Here is a 15850-nt window from a genome sequence, read left to right as displayed (position 1 = left end):
GGAGCTCACAAAAGTTTGCTTTTGTTGTCTTAGTAACCTGAGAAATAGAAAGAAGTAGAGACTTTGGGGCCATTCACAGTCTGTTCCAGCTGTTTGACCCGATCTGTGAAAATTCCGTTTACAATGTCTATCCATTTTCTGCAATGTTAAACTGCTTTAACATTTGAGTAGCACTCATAACTTTGAAGCGGTGCTTGTTAGCCTATGACACGTATCGTATTATTCGGTGTAAAGTCAATGAGGTTTATCTTACAACATTTCCACACATAAGGTGCATTGTTTTTGTGAAGCATTGAACGTTAAATCATTTATTCTAATGGTACCGTCGGGTTTATTGGAGAGATTTAGCGCGATTATGTTAGCGGCACGTGTTTCGCTCGGTTTTGGTCGCCATTTTGGTTTTGTAATACATGGTTGCTTAAAGCGTGGAAACGAAAGTGATCCTCAGACAGATAAAAAAAAATATATAGCGTAAATCACGGTACAGTACTGTACAGAGAACATTGTTTGGATTACAACTGGCAGGCAAGCACATATTTATGACATAGTAATAATATTATTAACAGTCTGCATGCCTTTTTGCCCTTCCGCGTCGCCCATTACATTTTCCATTTCTCAGCTGATTGAGTCTCAGCTATGAGTCTAAACAGGGCAATAACAACTTGACATAAGCGGAGGGGAATTAATTAAATGGGAATCATTTTCACAGTCACAATGAGTGCACGCTGAAGCAGTTTGAATGACAAGGTGCATCTTGAGTTCATTCAGGGCAAGCTCGGTGCATTTCTTTTTTATATATACTACCTATATTCTTTTAAATATTGACAAGGAGAATCTGCCAGAGCAAATAAACACATGAAATTGAATTTTGTATCACCTAGATAATATTTTTCATCAAAGCTGAAGTCTGAGGAAGGCAGCGTGGGCGGGGGGAATGTTTTGTTTGCTGAAGAAGATGGAGCGAGGATAGTTTAAGAGGAAAAGGTGAAATGACAAAAACACCAAAGGTCAAAACAACCACAGTGGAGGAAAACAAACCTTTATAATAATTTGAGCTGAACAATTCTATTTTTGTGGGGGGGATGAAAGAAACAATTAGAAGCACATGTTGAGCTCAGAGGCCTAACTTGCAAATAAAGCATGGAGGGCATGCCAGTGTGTCGACAAAGAGGAATGGAAATTCATTTAGATAACAGCCTCAGCCTAAGGGGGGAAACACTTCATAAGAGTATAGTCCTAAATTAAAATGAGGGTAAAAAACGACAACATTAGCCGAAATGAACAGGAGAATCTCTCAAATTGAATGGCGATTAAAAAAAATTCTATAGTGTCACAAAATCAGAGCTCAAAAGATGAAATTACAGTTCACTTAATACTAAATAATAATAATAATAATAAATATCCCCAAAGTCTCTCAAATGAATTTAAGTGTATTTTTATTATATGTATAGTTCTACTGCATGCAAGTATGACACATATTTTCAATAACTGCAGCTGGCAACACTGATCCATCCAAACTACGTAAATCTACCTTATCCACACAACAAAATGATGTACAGACTTAAGTTGTTGTTTTTCTTTTCAGCACCTTTCAGACCTTTCAACAGCGGCTTAAAGGATGAGCCGGAGAAAATCTAGTGCAACATTTCTTTTCACAGACGCATCATACTCCAAACGAAGGACCAAACTCCACAAAAGGAATTAAGACAAGAGGGTGCGGACAGAAGAATAGAAACACAAGGTATATTTGTGTTTAATTGAGGGATTGTTTTATATACCACTAATGAAAGCCTTGGCACCACTCCATGTACTCGTGCTGCACTTTTTTTTTAAATTTTTTTTATTTGGGGGTTATGTTGGGAGACTGTTCTAAAAAACTTTGTTGGGCTGGACTTGTACTGTGACGCACTTACGTCATCAAAAATACATTACAGTAGAGCTTGTGTCTTTTTCGAATCCATTTCATTTTAAATCCATATTATCTTTTATGCCTGTTTAGATTTATAGCTTCATTCCTGCAAAAATATGTAGTTGTTTACCTCATCTGTTTACATTTGATCATTTTATATGGGAAAAGTTTTGGCTGCATTTCTCATTTGATACACGTCTGTTTAATCTCATTTCAAAATAAAGTGAGAAAAAGTAAGCAGTGTTGTATCTTTTTTTTTTTATAGAATAACGGAAAATGTCTACGTGGTGGTATATTGTGATTTATTATAGCCTATTTCGTATTTCATGATATTCATATTGCTCAGCTCAACCGTAAAGTCACGATTTGACCGAATATTTGCATTCAGAACACATCCTGAACACACAGTAAAGTTCCCAATTGCATAAAAGCACGCATGCGGCGCCTCGCTTTTCTTTCTGTCGAGATCAAAACAAACGCAACGCAGTCACCGGGAGGCCCGATCTTGTGCTCGGCTAACCTTCAAATGACATTAGGGGTACCATCAACATATGATGAGTCACTGGCAGCCTGATGTGATTTATTCAATCCCGCCGAGTAGCTCGGGCGGTGGGGAACAAATCACTTAGATGGAAGCCACGCAGCACAGACTGAGTGCCAGTGGGACTGAAAATGTGTCTGCCTGCACAAGCGTGTGTCCTTTTATCATTCTTTGTGCCTACCATCCATCAGCTTGGCTATGCCAAGCCTCTGTGTATATTTGTGCGTGTGTGTGTGCGTGTGTGTGTGTGCATGACTCCCGTGTGTATGCTATATTAAGTTGCCGCTGAGAGGCTGCATGATGTCGGCTGTTCAGCCGCAACAATCCTGTAAAAGGTAACCTTTCCAAGCCTGATGCTATTTTTCACTTTTTTGTGGCACGGTTTTATTCAAAAATAATAAATCAACACGTTTTTACAATTTTTTTCATTGCAAATCAAATCATTGCTATTATTATTGCCCTAATTACAAATCTGTGTTCATAATATTAAGACATATATAATTATGCAATATATATAATTTAATAGCTTCCCAACTCTTTAATGAAAAAATTACAGAGTTGGTTTGACACAAATAAACTTACACTAATAGCTTAGTCATATTTATAAATGAAGGGTTGAGTTCAGAAACTGGTGGAATATTTTTTGGGGGAAAAGTTAGCCATAAATTATAACATGCGGTAAAACCATATTGCGCAATCTTGTATATGTCAAACTTTTATTCATTCATCTTCCAAACCGGAATACAGCATTTTAATTTCACACAATATATGCCTGGCATTTTGTGACTTTAAATGCATCTTTTTCTTGACAAAAAACAAAGAACCCCAAACTGAAAACAGAAATCGGCCAAATCTGCGAGCGGGCAAGACTAGAGAAAGACGAAAAGTTACAGTTGAGCAGCGCGAGGACGTTGACGAGCGTCTTGAGATGATTCAAGGGAAACAGATTATGCAATGGAGCGCTGTGGCAGATCGTTAGTCAGGGGTGTCTCGAGCAAAGATAAATGAAGTGCCAGTGAGCTAAAGCAGACAGAAGAAAGCGGCGCTCGGAGGAAATAAGAGCCAACAAAGCCAGGGAATGGGAGCCAACACGAAATGAAAGCAAAGAACAGGCTCATTGACGCCCTTAAGTGCAAGACACGCAGGGGGAGCAATAATATGACCTAAAATTCACTTTAGATTCTAAAGTGAATTAGCTGCACTTAATACGCATGTATTAACATCCTATTATCTCGTCCAAACCATGCATATTTTATCGAACATGCCCTTCTTAAGTACGCTGCGCACGTATCATCATCGGTTGTCCTTTTACGGCACGATTCATCATTTACAATCGTGAATTTCATCCTCCTGTATTATAAATACATGATGTTTGAGCGGGATTTTAATCTTCTAGTTGGCAGAAATTTATTTCCTTTGTTTAAGAGAAGTGCTAAATAATTCCCTTGAGCATTTTTTGAGGTTGTAAATTAAGACGTTTTTGTCTTGGCAAATCAACCTTAGATCCCGTTATGAAGTACTGGGCTCCCGTATCGCTGTCGTCTGTTGGGGTCAAAGGTCATAGGCTCCAAGTGAGGCAGTGCTGTTATATAGGGAAGCCAGAAATAAAATAAATTACAGTGCCAGTAGGCTATTTAACTTGCTCTAACCTTTGCCCCTTGTACGTATGTTCGCTTGCTGTAGTGTAGAAAAAGCTTTTAGGAAGAAAGGACCAGTTCTCCTATTTTTTCTGGACTCAATGATTCCATTAGATAAGGTAGCAACCAAGACTGTGAAGTCAATAAAGTACAATCTTAACTACCACTAGATATGGCTGACTTTCATTGGAAATTGAAATTATGCTTGGAATATTTTGTCCTTTAAATGAAGACTCTAAATTGTCCATAACAATATTGAAATACATTTTTGTGGCGACAATACTGTTTGTGTCTCAGTGAGAATAATGCATAAGCTTTAGAGATGCATCACCAAGGGGACATCTCCATTACGTGTTGGACGGCCTGCGAGAAATGATGTGGAGCATTATTTCTCTATAAGAGCGTCTCTGCGGAGCTATTATGAACAAAATTAATTTGAACCTTTATATGACAATTAAAGATAAAAGATTTAACCCGGGCAACACCCCACCACAAAGTTTTGCTAAAAGTCAAGATGCAACTGAATGTTTTTTTTTTTTTTGGCTTACCAGAGAGGTGAAGATGTACGTGTAGTAGACTGACAGCATTCCCAGCTCTGATGCCTGCACACAAAAATAGGAGCAGTGAGGGAAGAGGAGAGGGAAAAAATACAAAAAGTCAAGGTTTGGAGATTGAACGGAAGCTGTAGAGAGAAACTGGAGAGAGTGAAGGATATGAAGGAGTCAGAGGTGAGCCAACTTGCGCTCCACTCGACGGCGCACTGATCAAATCCCATTCTTGATAAGAACAGACATTTATCTGACTGCAGCTCTAGGGGGAGCAATTAAATTTCTGAGGTGAATTAGTATGCTGCTCGACAACTGTCTGACAATTTGATTAAATCAAAGTCACAGCAGAGTGCGACCGTGAAGGAGATGGTGAACTTTTCAGAATTTCCGTCATTATCAAAAATAGGTATTGGCACACAGTATGCGATATGACAAAGGTCGGTATTTTCCAAAACTAGCTACAATGACCTTGAAAAAGCTCCACTTTGATTATATTGCTATCAAATTTAAAAATACTAAATAGTAAAGGGCTTAGTAATTGAAAAAAATCAATTCTTATTTATTACTTTAACTGTTTCTTGAAGCAGTTAAAATAAAATGGAGAACACTTGGCTGCACAGGTACAGGGAATTGTATCCCAAAGAGTTTGCTGTCCAAACAAGTACAACAAATCATACAGAGCGTGACTGTCCCATAAAAAGAACTAATCGATTAATTGATTGTTAAGCATTTGGTTGATTGTGTGGAACTGATTGGTGATTAGTCGTGTCATGAAGTAAATGAGGCACAATGGAGCATAATATTTGCGGAGGTGATGCTGAATCAATCCTTGATTAAAAAAACAAAAACAGATTGAGGTTGACGAAAAGTGTGAAAAACTAACAGGCGGGATTGAAAATTGTGTAAATCCAAGACTAACTTTTAAAATGGCTGATAAAATTGTCAATAACCCATAATATAGCTCTACCACCCCCAAGTAGCATTAACTCGCATGAAATATTTATAACATGCAGATTTTCCCATTCCAATATTTTTTTAAATTACATTTCATAGTTAATTTCCTTCACTGTTGTCATGTAAATTCACTCCTATCCCTAATTCGGAAGCAGCGGAAGTCTTGAATATTCATCTTGAGTATTTAATAGCAACATGAATAATAAAAGAAAAAGTTCATTAAACTGAATTAAGAAATACTCCTTTAGGTGTTTAACGCATCGTTGCATAGAAGTTATTAAAATCCTGCCAACTTCAAGAAAACAATGCTAAAGGAAAGTCTTTTCAAACCAGCTGACTCATGAGCTGACTATCTTTACTACTCGAGGACTTTGCGCCTGTCCCCTGACTGAATGGGATTACATTCAACACGCTAGCACAACTGACCTAAATCGCTCCGAATGCTAAAAGCTCACAGAGGCGATCGCTAGATCGACCTTTGTCCAAAGAGGCTCAATTTGAGGATGTACACAAGACATGTCGGGATCCCTTTGGACAAGATGGTCGCTCTTATCTGAGCCTGGCAAAGGCGTCGGTGGCTAGCTTTGATATGATTTGCTCTCCACTTGAGAGTTGGGATTGCCAGCTTTTCCACACCCTTGTCTCTTGACATTCACAAAGGCAGACACCTTGACACTAAGGGACGGAAAGGGAGAAAGAAGTTGGATGGGTAGATAACAAGAACGCATGGAGAACTACAGTAATAATATTTTGTCCGGGAAGAACAGAAATGCCAACGTCACGACAAAGTGTTGAGACTTTAATCTACTGGGACAGAATTCAGCTAATGGGTGTGGCAGGAGTGTATGCTAGCTAGTATGCTAGCTACCGTAATTTTCGGACTATAAGTCGCACAGGAGTATAAGTCGCACCAGCCATAAAATGCCCAAAGAAAGTGAAAAAAAAACATATATATAAGTCGCTCCTGAGTATAAGTCGCACCCCCTACCCAAACTATGAAAAAAAAAACGCGACTTATAGTCCGAAAATTACGCTAGTTCTAAACGAGGCCCGGCATCCACGGCAATCACAGTCTGTCACGTTTGATCCAACCACCAATTATAACCTGTCAACTTTGGGATCCATCCAGTTTTGTCCAAAGTGGCCTTGAATTGTGATTTCCATGATCGCCAGGATCGTTTTGTGTTCTTTACAAACTTGGCACTTTATTTGTAGGTATAAGTTTGTGGGGTAATTTCATATCAAGCCAAATTCCTTTTCACTTCCTGTTGTTTGCTCCAATCTTCCAGTCATCCCTTCAAATGTCATGGCCATATATCTATCAATACTTGGAGTGACTCTGAAGTCATAACGTTGAGAAGGAAGGAGGAGAGAAAGGGTTACAAAGGCGACGAGAAGCAAGACATCCCACTGTGGACTCCCACTGCTCTTTGGCCCGTGGTTGTCAGGGTTGCTATGGCGACCAGATGACCGCTGATGGCAGTCCGAATGCTTGATTGAGGAGAAGACTACAGCGGAAAAACGCAAATGAGAACAGAACAAATCGCTGCCTCGCTCGACTCCATTATGCATCCACTTGACGTCACCTTCAATCTGGCCATCTATCCATCCATTGTCTTGCAGAAATAATGAGGTGTGTATTAATTACAACAGGGCCATATGCTGCTGCCAAACATCCTCACTTCCCCAGATTCTACTATCGATGCCAACCAGCCCCTCACAGACATTAGTCTCCAATCAGATGAAGCGTCATTATTTTAAGTGTCCAAGGTGTTAATAATGCACTGAAAGGTTAATTATCAGCATGTGCCGGAGAGGACAAAGCACATAAGGATCATATTGTTATGTTGGAGACAGTGTCACATTTACTAATGGCACCATAAAAATGTTCTTCCCTAACACAATGGGCTATTTGGATTTGCATAATAGCTACACTTAAGTATTCTGATGTTTTTAGAGTAGAATGAGATTCACAAAGTTGTTTGGAGTTGACGGACAGAGGGATTTAGAAGGTTGGGTGGGAGACTATGACCCAGAAGTGAGATATAAAGGCCCCGAAATTAATTTGTTCCAAACCAGGTACATTCCATATGCTTAAAATTAAACTTTCCCAAGGTGTCTGTCCTATTAATAAAGAAATAGTGTGTTATAAATAAAGAACCAAAGTGGCTGTGATGACTATTTTTCATCATTCCAAATACATTCACAAATAAAATTAGCACAAATCTCAGCATGGTTGTTTATTGTATCTCTGGAGTATGCTTGAAATATTGTAAGCAGTAAAATCTGCTGATTAATTGTAAAGGGAAATAAATATTTACCCTCAAAGTGGGTCCGCTTTTAAGCATCTGGTTGGACCATACTTATGGAGAACTACCCATAGTCATGGTGGTTTAAGGACAACCCATAGTCCTCAGATTAGAAATGGAATATGAATCAGAAATTAAACACAGTGACTAGTCGACATTGTCATTGACACAAATTAAAATTTCACAAAAGTCATTCTAATTTTGGTGGGCAAACATCCTCAAAGCATAACAATGCAGAAGTGGAGCTACATTTTGTTTGTGTCAAGAAAAAAGGAAAGATGTACACAGTATGCCTTGTGCAATTTGCTGCTACAAAGTACCTCAGCAGCATAGCTGACATCAGTACTCACCTTTTCCGCCCCACTGGATTTGATTTTGTGCCTACTGCATTAAAATCAGTGAGCAAAATATCGCTTTTTTTTTCCAGGCATAGTATCTTCAGTGTATCGAGATCCCACATATAATTCTATTTGTCGTAAACAGTCGCATTGAAAAGCTAAAACATGCTTTGAAATGATATTTTATGCTGTCATGAATATTTTTTTGTATGTCGCAGCATCTTTTTTAGTATTATTCTTTATGACGTTGTTTTATTTCCTCTGCCTTTATTTCGGACTGTTTCTCTGACTGAAGACTGATGATGCTGTGTTTTTTTTAAAGATGTGCCCTCAGCCCAAAGTGCAACAATTTATCTTGCTTGTGATTCAAGACAGCAAATGGATTATGGCGGTAAAAAAACATTTTACTCCTCCTGTATTTTCTCTCTCTCTCTCTCTTTCTCTCCTTTGTGCCCTGTGGGAAATACAATATATATCTCCACAAATCAAAATTGAAGCGCAACCAATTTTTTTTTTTTTAATTCTCTACATATTGAATTACTTTTATACTTGAACATTTCTTGCCTTGAGCATTTCTCAGTCCTGGGGGGACTTGTTACATTTCTATCGTGTGTGCACACAACACTGACCCGTTCCAGAACGATGTGGGACATGGTGGCGTTGGCGTCGACGATGATGGTGGCGGTCTTGTCGTCTCGTATCTCCTTCAGGAGCGGGGTCGGGTCCTGGCTGTCGTCGAGCATACGCACTGACAAGGTCTCCTTGGAGATGAGGAACTGCCTGAGGAGTTGCTCCAGGTTCAATAAGCCTGAGAAGCACAGTTATACACGCAGTGGATTACTTATAACGAAGTGAAGATTCTTAATTAGACTTGGTTTGGCTTAACACTAATAACATTTGACAAATGTAGATGTAGAAGATTCAGAGGGGTGTGTAGAAATGATTAATGATGACCATACTGATTTGATGTCTATGAATCAATTTTCCTATGCAGAGAAAAAAAGCTCGCTAGCACTCTGTTGTGACTTCTGTCGAGCACACAAAAGCCTTTGAGCAAATGGCCTTCTGCTCATTGGCTGTGCTAACACTGTTAGTAAGGTAAGAGGGATTTGCACTAATTAAAACGTAGCCAACTTAATCAAAAGGCTCCTGGCAGAAGTTAACGAGTCACTTGGCATCCATATATTTAGCAGAGACCCTGAGAGGTTATTTGGCTAATTTCCAATATAGAAAAGAAAGAAAACTCAACTGGGATTATTAGAGAGCATAGACCTCGGCAAATTAGCATGAAAGTCGCCTTGGCATCTTGTCAGAGCTCATCTGCGGAGGTTAATATCTTATATTACCGTAATTAAAAAAAAGAAGCAGGTCTTTTCTTGTTTATTACTCGAGGAGGAGACGGCGAACGGAGCAAGTGCAGTCGGTACTGTATAAGGTCAAAGGGCAGCTTCTGCCACACTTACTCCCAATTTCGTGATAAGCATCTGATTGTTGACTTGGATAATGAGTCACATGCTGCTTCACCCACTCTTGATAAAAGCTGATAAATGTCAATGCCAATCCTATATATGAAATAATTTACATTCCATTACTATACAATAGCTCCTCATTTTATGAGAAATTTCCATTCCTATGATGGGAGTGCAACAAAGTCTGTCCTGTCATCTAAATAATATTCATGTCATAAGAAGCTGTTTGTTTGCGGAAAAAAAATCACGCTTGTCAGCGGCACGGCCGGTGAAGCACATTAACTCCCCGTCGTGCCTAACAGCGGCAGTAACGATGTCTTCCTGTCTGCATGGCGCTATAATATTAAAAGTGTTTGTTTTGCTGTATGTGGATGCCCATGACATGAGACCCCCAGTTCCCCTCCCCCCCCGCCTTGAACCTGTCATTGCAGCTCCCTCTGTGCTACAACACAGAGCGTCTTTGATGAGCTTGAAATAGCTTCCACTAAATCACCCTCCTTGTCTGCCTGCCTGGCATCCAAGCCTGTGCCGCAGCTCACATCAAGTACAATTTATCGTCGATTTTATGACATCAGACGGTGAACTGTGTCTGACGTGGCTGCGTACAAATATAGTGACACCCAAGGAAGTTCATGCTCTCATCAGGGTTCTGACTGCGTCACAATCAAAGAGGAGTTTTTCCACACTAGGATGATATAATCGCTCACTGTTTTGTTTGGGGAACCAGTTTGCTTCGCCTGAATAGAATAAAAATATACAGCTGAATACAAAAAGGCACATTTGACCTTGACTGATGTGTTTTGTCAGACACATTACGGCTATACTGAGAAATGCAATACGCCTTTTTTTTCCCCCAAATATACTTTTTGAGTTCTGCTTTGATGCCAACATTATGAGCAAGCATAAATCTAAAGAGCAAATGCGGCCACAACAGGCTGCAGAGGATAAAAATCCACAGAGTGTGCAGGTGAATAATATATTACACCTTTGTGATGAGTCATCATTTAGCCGTGGGCATAGTAAGACCTACTTTTATGACTTTGCTACTAATGTGAACTTTAAAATGTACAGTAGAGGAGATGTGTCAAAGAAACATGAGGTGCCAGCGTAATCGCCGCCCCATTAACCCAAAATATAACCACAGAGGGGAACCATATTTCATCGGTGACTTCCCATCAGGTGCAGTCGCCTGACAATACTGCAGGAAGTTAGCTGTTAGCGCGTTAGCCTTACAGAGCTTCCTCTCACACTCCAAATACGAGTTCTTTTTGGGGTCTAGGGACCTCTTAAAGGGCAGATTATATTTTCCAAAGACCCCCTCAGAATCTAAATGCCGATTAAACGTACTGCAACTACTCTTAAATGCCATCTGAATTATTAAGTTTTGAATGTTTCAACCTAAATATTCATGAAGTGTTTAATAAAATGAAACTTAACACAATTAAATATTTATTCCATCATCACTAGTCGCAAGAAATACTCGCGCGTGGTGGGAAATCGGATTTATGAGACAAGCTTTTAATTTGCCCAAAGTTAATGTGGAAGGATTAGACGCTGACTCAAAGTAACAATGACAGCAACTGAAAAGAGCGTCATAACTTTAAAATCAAAGATTTTTTTGGTCGAAAACGTAGGGCTCGTAAACACACCGATCAAGATTATTCAAGTGAAATTGTTATATTCGGTTTCTATTGAAGGCCACCAGGTTGATAAACGCCCAAGTACACAACTTTTTTTTTCTCATTATGTTTCTATACTCACACTTGTCTTTCACGGATGAGTCTCCATTGTGCAATGTACATTCTGGAAATCATTTATTTGATTGAGGAGTCTTTTGAAACTCTAATTATTGTTTTATGGGTTAGGGCAGTGCTTCGACGTAAATCACACGCTAAAGAACATGTCGGACACAACAGATTTACATAATTATTGTTTTTGTTGCATTTCTGTTGAGCACAATGTGAGAACAAATTTCCTCGTGACTGCAATATTAACGTGTGGATTATTTTTCAAGGGAATGATTCTAATGACGAAAAACAATCACATAGAGACAAATCTATTATTCAGTCATTTAGTTTGACTGCAGTGCAATGGCCTGGGGATTTAAATGTGGGTCCACCTTATACTGACATCTAAGATGATAAATAGTCAATGTCTTGTTATACTCTTATCCACCAAATTGCCTCCCGAGCACTCACTAAGATTTATGCACCACTCCACTTCCAGAGTCATTATATAGGAGTCACTCCACCAACTTCTAAAGAAAAAATAAAAATGTTCACCTTGAGGAAAAATGTGATTCTTGCATTAATGCAAGGGGCGGGTGGGCGTCGCTTGGGACAGTTGAACAGAGACAACAAACACTTTCTATTTAAACCAAGTGGAAAACAAGAAATGACCCCCAAGATATGTGTTGAATAAAAACAGAAGTAATATAAACTGAACAAACTCACGAGCAACACCCAAACTAAATACATATGCACTTAATCAGCTTCACATCTGTCCGCAATCTAAGTAGCTGACGAAACGAAATCATTGTTTTCCCAGCGTGTTCAGCAAACTGACGGAACGTGAACATGGAGCACCTTTCGCCACCATGGCAAATTAATTATCATATCATCAGTCACACTCATGTATACCAAACCCTTCAATTAAGTTCTGCAAGTCAACCTTACACCTTTCTCTACATTTCTTTAATCATCAAGGTGTCTCGCTAACTAACCCTGATTGTAGGTTACAAATGTGGATTTCATGTCAAGTGTCAGCCCATTAACAATGGCAAGAAGTTACCTAGGAAACAGTACCTTCAGGATTTCAACAGAAGAATCTTCATTGTGCTACTGAAGTCAAGTTCACATTTGCATTACAGAATATATGGACGGCAAGTAAGTACGACTACAAATACTCTCATGGGTGTTTTATAAGATCAAATAAAAGAGCCCACTAGCTCCTGAAACCGGTTCCATAATGAAATAATAATGTCTTCTTAAATGTGCTGTTTGAGCTTACGTTGTTGTAGCTACCTCCCGTCACCTCATTTACGAAAGTGCACTTTGGTGTCCTTTCAAATGGCCGCTGCAAGTATTGGTGCAAATAAGTAAAGTGATTTCTGTGTGTGTATTTGTGTGTGTCCTTGTATTTGTGTGTTGCTTTTATGCACCCACACTGACAAATGAGAAAACGAGCAGATTGACGAGGGCCAGATCAGAAAAGTATACTATAGTATGTTAACATAATTACCATTATATATGATAAAAAAAATAGCATTATGAATGATAGCATAATTAGCATTGTATATGATAGCATAATTCCTACACAGGGCAAAAGAGTGGCCCAATAGTGGCTTCACTTCTCATGATGTCGATGAAGCTGCATTCATGTACAAGTCCCTCCAATTATTTTTGGGAAGCCAACAGCACCCATAAAAAAAATGTTTGGTTTTATGAAACCCATCTAGAGTGCGTGAGAATCGGGTGCACAGGTATGTGGGCTTTCCCTCACACTCCAGACAAAATATTTTATTGTATTCTAAAATTTAATGCATGCTTAAAAAGGCCATTCCTAGAGCAAAAAAATCATTTTCCCTTTTTGAGTAGCATTTGACACGGGTTTCATCCATTATAGCAATTATCGCACAGTTGTCGTATAGGGAAAATGTTAAAACATTGCATCATGAGGATTGTCGCTCGACTAACGTCTGTGTTGGCGTGCGATCTACCTTTGGGCCCAATTACACCTCCACTCCTGTGCGTCCTCAGCCATCGTTGGAAAATGTGCATGAATTGGTCACACTCTATTAGGCTGGCGGTAGTGCAGATGATTAATGAGGCCAGAACGTGTGGACGAGTCATTGACAGCACGGTGCCAAGCCGATGTCGGATTGCAATAGTCGATGGGGAAGGGCGGGCGGGGCTCGGGGAGCTGGGACCAAACGATTCCGGAGGACCTTGCGCATGAAACGAGGCATCCTGCCACTCAGTTCAAATGAATAAGGTCAGAGGAAAGCATGCAATCAATACACCCCATCTTCTGGGCAATCTCCTACTTGATGCCAGCGTATGAAACCGGAGGTTGCCTGTCCGCTTTCCTCAGGTCCATCATTACATTTTGCTTATGTTTTGCAGCTCAACAGCATCATCAACAAACTACTCTCCTATTTCATCTTTTCCCCATTTCCGTTTCATACCCCTCACAGCATGCCAACACACAATCACAGGGAGGAAATAATCCTTAAAATGAGTTTCTTTTGCCCCAACACTCCAAAGTTGATGTCCTAAGGGCACCTTAGAGGCCGGCATCATTTTTGGCCAACACTGTAAAATGTAATAATAAACTCACAAAAATAAGAAGTAACCTCTGAGATCTGCCCTAAAACAGAAACCTCAATATATTTTACGTACCGTATTTTCCGGACTATAAGGCGCACCTAAAAACCTCAAGTTTTTCTCAAAAGCCGACAGTGCGCCTTATAGTCTGGTGCGCCTTATATATGGACCAAATTCCGGCCCGCGGGCCAAAGGTGTTGTGTGATATTAACATTATTGATATATTGTTAGTGTTTTCACTATTTCAAGTTATTATATTGTGAATGCATTAATGGTGCGCCTTATAGTCCGGTGCGCCTTATATATGGACAACGTTTTAAAATGAGCCATTCATTGTAGGTCCGCCTTATAGTCCTGTGCGCCTTATAGTCCGGAAAATACGGTACATTTAGCACTTCTGTGCCCTTTCAAAAAATGTTTTGTCCAAGCATAGATGCCCCTGACATACTTTGAGTGACAGTTAAGACACTTAGGTGGAAATGAATGGCAGGTAGTAGTCAAAGTGGACACAAAAGTCAACATGTTTCAACTCCCTCTGTGTGTCGAACGGCACACAGAGGGAGTTGAAACATGAATGCATTTCTTTGTCTGAAATTGTGAAGCTGACTGTGGAAGCAAAGAAAAAAGGTTAGCCGGTGCCACTCAGGGTCACCATGCCTTTGTCTGGGGAGTTGTAATTACTGCTCGCTGGACTACAAGAGGGTGGGAACAGGCCATGATTTAATCTTCCTTTCTATTTGCCAAAATAAATTTGCCCCAAGGGGATCTAAGAGGCTTTTTTGAGGTCATTCAGTTTAGTATCTTTGGAATCTAACGAGTGCCTTTGACAAGGAGTCGGTGAAATCAATGCTGGCTTCACCTACAAAATTTCCTCCCCCTACCAACTGTTTTTTCTTTCATCTGTCAAAGCTTGATCCTTATCAGGTGGCGTTGAGGGACTACCCTAGGACAAGGTATATTTAATTTGGACTTCTAGATGATGATTATGGAGTGAAGACTGTTTATTTTGGGATGTTGGCACCGAGCACGCTCTGCGGATTGCAGCAGCTGCTTCAGACAGTGTGTCAGAGGGTGAGATTTTGATAAAGTGCCGCATCTGCTGCTGGAACACAGTTGTCGTGCATCTGGGGTAGCACGGTGTGTCAACACATCTTAAAAGAACACACATGAAACACTGTTTGCACTATGTCGGCAGGTGTAGGGATGGAGGCTCGGCGAACACGCAAAGTGATGATCCCGTATTCTGTACTCACAGTCGGCCTGTGCACAGATGAGGCAGGAGGTGGTGCTGTTAAAGAAGGTGAGAAGACTCGCCACAGCTAGACTGACATCCATGTTGGTTGGCCTCAGGTCGAGAGTGGTGAAACGAGGGAATTGGACCTTTAGAATGTCTTCCGGAGCCACCTTCACATAAGGAACCTGCACCGGGACAAGGAAGTCAGGATTACAATTTACGTCGAATTATTGACAGAGGTGTGAAATGAAACCGTCCCACATTTTGGAAATTTGTGAATAATAAAAAAAATAAAGGAATCTAATCTAAGTGATCATTTCTGGCACCACCTGACAGTTGTCTGAGAAGTAGCACCCACAACCTTTATTTCAACCGGCTTGAAATCAGCTGACTATTTTACTTTTGACAGCAGTTTTCACAGATGCCTGAGGAGCACACGACCCTCAACCTGAATTTGAAAGCAGTCAAAGCACATCTGACATTTCCCAGACAGATGTCTGAGGAACCACTCTTCAACCTGAATTTGAACCATGGCTAGAAATTCAATTCCTGTCAAGGGGGGCGGGGTCAGAGAAGTCACATGCTC

General features: G+C 40.1%; 1 protein-coding gene across 1 annotated transcript in view; it reads right to left on the bottom strand.

Moving 5' to 3' along the window:
* grik4 (glutamate receptor, ionotropic, kainate 4) overlaps positions 1 to 15850 on the bottom strand; it is a 164094-nt gene that overhangs the window by 44703 nt on the left and 103541 nt on the right. The window contains exons 7-9 of the mRNA XM_061280706.1: positions 15284 to 15449; positions 8866 to 9044; positions 4636 to 4689 (exon numbers count right to left, since the gene is read on the bottom strand). Of these exons, the coding sequence (XP_061136690.1) occupies positions 4636 to 4689; positions 8866 to 9044; positions 15284 to 15449 (399 nt within the window). The remainder of the gene's footprint in view (positions 1 to 4635; positions 4690 to 8865; positions 9045 to 15283; positions 15450 to 15850) is intronic.

This window comes from Syngnathus typhle, linkage group LG6 (assembly GCF_033458585.1).
Source record: "Syngnathus typhle isolate RoL2023-S1 ecotype Sweden linkage group LG6, RoL_Styp_1.0, whole genome shotgun sequence".
NCBI classification, from domain to species: Eukaryota; Metazoa; Chordata; class Actinopteri; order Syngnathiformes; family Syngnathidae; genus Syngnathus; species Syngnathus typhle.
Note: the sequence above shows the minus strand (reverse complement) of the source record. Positions and strands in the feature narration are given on the sequence as shown.